This window comes from Chrysemys picta, chromosome 1, assembly GCF_011386835.1.
Source record: "Chrysemys picta bellii isolate R12L10 chromosome 1, ASM1138683v2, whole genome shotgun sequence".
Classification (NCBI taxonomy): Eukaryota; Metazoa; Chordata; order Testudines; family Emydidae; genus Chrysemys; species Chrysemys picta.
The window spans coordinates 352,462,034-352,466,984 of NC_088791.1; the positions used below are offsets into that span (position 1 = coordinate 352,462,034).

At 43.0% G+C, this 4,951-nt stretch overlaps 1 protein-coding gene across 1 annotated transcript; it reads left to right on the top strand.

Annotated features, from left to right (window-relative positions):
* Positions 1 to 3,219: 3,219 nt before the first annotated feature.
* LOC135972266 (olfactory receptor 52P1-like) lies at positions 3,220 to 4,158 on the top strand. Its single transcript, XM_065549637.1, has one exon. The coding sequence runs from the start codon at positions 3,220 to 3,222 to the stop codon at positions 4,156 to 4,158; it is 939 nt and encodes a 312-aa protein (XP_065405709.1).
* Positions 4,159 to 4,951: the final 793 nt, after the last annotated feature.

Below are 4,951 nucleotides of genomic sequence, written 5' to 3' on the forward strand. Positions count from 1 at the left end.
CTAAGGCAGTCCAATATGTCATTAGCCTTCTTGGACACAAGGGCACACTGCTGATTCATATCCAGCTTCTTATCCACTGTAATCCCCAGGTGCTTTTCTGCAGAACTGCTGCTTAGCCAGTGGGCCCCCAGCTGAATATTGTCAATGTATCTGCATTTGAAATGCAGTTCCACCTGGGGAACACCCACTTGGCAAGAAGTTTTCAGTCTAAGGAGCTAGTTGGGAAGGGCCCATTGAGGGCAATGAGCTAGTAAGTAAAACAATTGGCCTGAGGAAAAACTCATCTCAGGCTTCCTGAGAACGCTGCAGACAGCCTTTAAATAATGGATACTATCACTCTACCAGGGCATTTGACCAGGCCACATAAATTAGGACTACACCTTGCGGAGTCTGTATTTTCCCACTAACTGGTTTGGGAACCAAGTTTTGAAACAAAGGGTTCCTGCCATATGCTATAGCTTTATAAGGCTGGGAGTGACATTATCGGTGGTTCTTCACTCCTCACACAAGAGGATTGCTGGAAACACCTGAGGAACAAAGACTGAATTGGGGAAAGTGCTGGACCCAGGCTAAGGGATTTCTAGTCTGTGTATGGAAACCTCAGAAACCTGAGCTGCAAGTCAAATGCAGTTTCTGCCTTGAGAATCTGCCAGATGGCTTGTGAGAACCTGCTAATTCATAGTCAATCTAACTAGTGTGTTAAACTTAGTTTGCCTTATTCCTGATTTGCTAGGTCATCTTCTTTGATCTGTTTGCTATCCAATATAATCACTTATATTCTATCTATTTTATGTTTTAATCTAAACCTAGTATCCCTTTAACTTAGGTGTCTGGGGGAAATATCTCAGCTTGGTTACCACAAGTGTGCATTTTCCTCCCCACATTGAAGGAACTGGGTAACAAATTCATACTGGTCAGAGTATGTACTAGGGCAGGACGGTCCAGCTCTGAGGTCCTAGCCTGGGAACCTGGGGGTTATATTGGCTATAACCTTTCTATTGTTGGTTCATGCAGTAGCTGGTCATCCCCTGCAGGTAACTGCAGCTGGGTGTGTCCCTGCCTGTGTGAATGCTCTCACTGTTTAAACAATGTACACCTTATTTCCAGTCATAATTGCTTTAACTTCAATTTACAGCCATTGAATCGGGCTATGCTAGGCTGAAAAGCTTATTATATTTTTCTTTCCCGTGTTGGAACTTATAAAGTGTTATCAAAAGTCATCCCAAAACCAAACTTGTTAAACTAAATGGATTGAAATCTTTGAGTCTATCACTATAAGGCAGGTTGTTTTCTAATCTTTTAATAATTCTCGTGACTCTTCTCTGAACCCTCTTCAATAGATCAGCATCGATCGTTAATTGTGGACAAAAGAACTTGACAAAGGGTCCAGGAGCAGTTGCACCAGAGGCAAATACAAAGGTAAAATAACTTCTCCACATCTCCTTGAGATTCCCCTGGTTATCATCCAAGGATCACATTGGCCTCTTCTGGCACTGAGTCACTGGGAGCTCATGTTTAGTTAATTATCCCTTCACACCCCCAAATGTTGTTCAGAGTCATTGCACTTTCCATGAGAGTCCCCCATCGTGTAAGCATCACAAACATTCTTTGTTCCTAGATGAAGATATCTACATAGGTATATTAGAACACATATTGTTTGCTTTGACCCAGTTTATCAACCAATCCAGATTACTCTGAACTGTGACCTGTCCTCTTCATTATTTACAATCCCCCAATTTTAGTGTCATCTGCAAACTTCATCAATATTCAGGCATGAGATAGGGTAGCAGCTGAATTGCTGACACAAGTCTCTGCTTACACTTGTCAGTTAACACCTGTAACTTATGCCTCAGACAAAGCTGGGTGTCTGTAAGAAAGAGTGTCACCAAAAGAAACAAGGGGAGTAACAGAGGTGAAGGCCTGTATGCTGAATACCAATACCCTTGTGTCATTTGTGCCCATTCCCTTGAGCACAAAGTCTTAGCACAACATGATTATGTTTATTTCCATGGGGAAAACTGGGCTCTTTCTAATATAGGAATTGCATCATGGATCAGACCTATGCTCTATCTAGTTCAGTGTCCTCTCTCTTACAGGGACAACCTCAGGTCCTGCAGAAGAAGGTGTAAGAAACTCAACAGTAGATGTATGGGTGTGTGTGACCTGATCACCTGGAAGGTGTCGCCCTAATGCCTGACAGCTAGACATTGGCTTGTGCCCTGAAACACTTTGGTGTCTAGGATTTCCAAAATATTTATTTACCTGTAACTATTGTAACTGGATAGTCTCACTACCCATGTAAATATCCAAACCTTTACTGAATCTTTCTTAGTTCACGGCCTCAACTACCTCTTGTTCCTCAGACTAATTAGGCATTGAGTGAAGAAAGCATTCTTTTTTTTATCTGCTTTGAATATGTCACATTTCAGTTTAATTGAGTGTCATCTTGATCTTGTGTTATGAAACAGGAAGAACACATTCTCAATCAACTCTTTACCAGTCAGTATTTTATAGACTTTTCTCATGTCCCCTCTTATTCATCCCCTTTGTAAGGTAACAATCCCAGTCTTTTCAACCTCTCTCCGTATGAGAGTTTCCCCAGGGCCATTATTATTCTCATTGCCCTTGCCTGAACCCCTCTAGTTCTGCAATATTCTTTGTGAGAGGGGTGCTCACTACTACACAGAGGAGTCCAGAGGATGATGAAACATTGTTGGACTGATATTATGGCAGTGTATTATCTTTATGATTTTCCATCCCACTCCTCCTAGATCCCAAATGTTTTGCTTAGTCTCTGTCCATGCTTGAACTGTAAGCAGGGTTTCCCAGAGGTGTGTACCAGGATGCCCTGCTCCCTGTCCTGAGTTCATGCAATTAAATTAGAACCTTCCCAGGTGTTTTCTGACTTCATGCATTTCCCTCCAATGGGAATACACGTTGCTGTTATTGACATTGAAGTTTCTATGCCATCATGCTGCCCATTCAACTGGCTTGGTTAGCTCCCTCTGAGGACTTCTCTGGACTCGACTATGACCAAAATAATCTGGTGTCATCTGTAAATGTTGCCACCTCACTACTCACCCCCTTTTTAGAGGAATAATAACTATAAACTCTTTACCTTGCTATTTGCTATAAAGTGTGTAAACCCACTCAATGTGCTTCTCTCCCTGCACAGGCACCTTGAACATTTCTTAGCCCTACTGATGCATCAACAACCTCATGGCAGCTTTCAACCTCACCCCCTCTGACCCTTCAACCTTCATGCTAATGGGAATCCCTGGCCTGGAAGCTGCTCACGTCTGGATTTCCATCTGTTTTTCTACGTTCTACATTATCAGCCTGTTGGGAAATTTCACAGTTCTGTTTGTTGTAGGGAAAGAGGAGACCCTGCACAAGCCGATGTTCCTGCTGATCTGCATGCTGGCACTCACAGACATTTGCTCATCTACCTCCATCATGCCAAAGGCACTGTGTATATTTTGGTTCAATTTAAAAGGCATTACTGTGGGTGGCTGCCTCACCCAGATGTTCTTCATTCACACAGTTTCTGTTATGCACTCAGCCATCCTTGTGACAATGGCCTTCGATCGCTATATTGCCATATGCAACCCTCTCAGATATGCCACCATCCTCACCAATGCACGAATAGCTAATCTAGGGCTAGTATGTTTGATAAGAGCTGTTCTCTTCATTTTGCCCTTGCCCTTGAACTTGATCAGGCAGCCATTCTGTACCAACCGCATTATCCCCCATACATACTGCGACCACATGTCTGTGGTGAAGATATCGTGTGGGGACACCACGGTTGACAGGACATATTCCTTGGTGATTACATTTGTAGTCACCGGGTTAGACCTAACGCTCATTGCCCTGTCTTATGGTCTGATTGCCAGGGCTGTCGTCAGAATCTCCTCCAAGACAGCCCACCAGAAAGCCCTCAACACCTGCACAGCCCACATCTGTGTGATGCTGACAACTTATACTCCCTTCCTCTTCACCTCTCTGACATACCAATTTGGTCAGGGCATTGCTCCCCATGTTCACATCATCTTGGCCAACCTCTACTTCCTCGTCCCTACCATGCTCAACCCAATCATTTATGGGGTCAAAACCAAAGAGCTTCGTGACAAAGTGAGCAAATACACCAGCAGAAGGTGATCAGCGGGGGACACTGACTTTAAACCTGTATGATGAGAGGGAAAAACGATATCTCCTGCTTAATGAAGGGTGCTCTGTAGCAGTTTGACAGAGCTCAGCATTGTGGAAGTTCACAGTCTGTGAAGTTCCTCACACCTAACGTCTGTTCACAGTCTGTGAAGTTCACTCCATCACCAAGCACTGCAGGCTGGCCTCTGGGTAAAGGGAGTAGAGTGGGGCCTTAGACACTTTACTAGCCAATTCCCCTGAGGTAGTGCAGAAGGAAAGTTCGCTACAATAGTTCCCCACTAACACATGGGAACTGGGAGAAATACATGGGCTGGATTTAAGTGATGTGTAAATATAAGTGTAACTTGTGAAATCTTCATATAAATGATAAAAGGTGAAATGGGTAACTTTGGGGAGCACACGTTCTGCGTAAGGTGACTATAACATTACTGCATGAGACAGGTATGATATTAACCTTTTTCCTGTACTATTTTATTATGGGGTTAGAGCAGTAAACATGACCTTCTTTTATTTGGCCTCTTGAACATATTTCATAACAAATTAAACTTGGACAAGCCAGCTTCCTCTCAGATTCAGTAGTTAGACACAATGAAGGGACCCACAGAACTGATTCTCCTGAGCAAAAATGCCGACAAATTTACAAGCGTTTAGCATTAAAGAAATAAATGGAAAACTAGTTTTATTTTTTATCATTTATCTTACAAGGCATGCTTTCTATTGAAGAACATGATTATATGAAAATGAGGAATATGGGGGTTATAGTACGCTCTCCCAAGGATTGTCG

Bases quoted from the DNA above. Each gene is read 5' to 3' on its own strand.
- LOC135972266 (XM_065549637.1), top strand. From the start codon at position 3,220: ATGGCAGCTTTCAACCTCACCCCCTCTGACCCTTCAACCTTCATGCTA.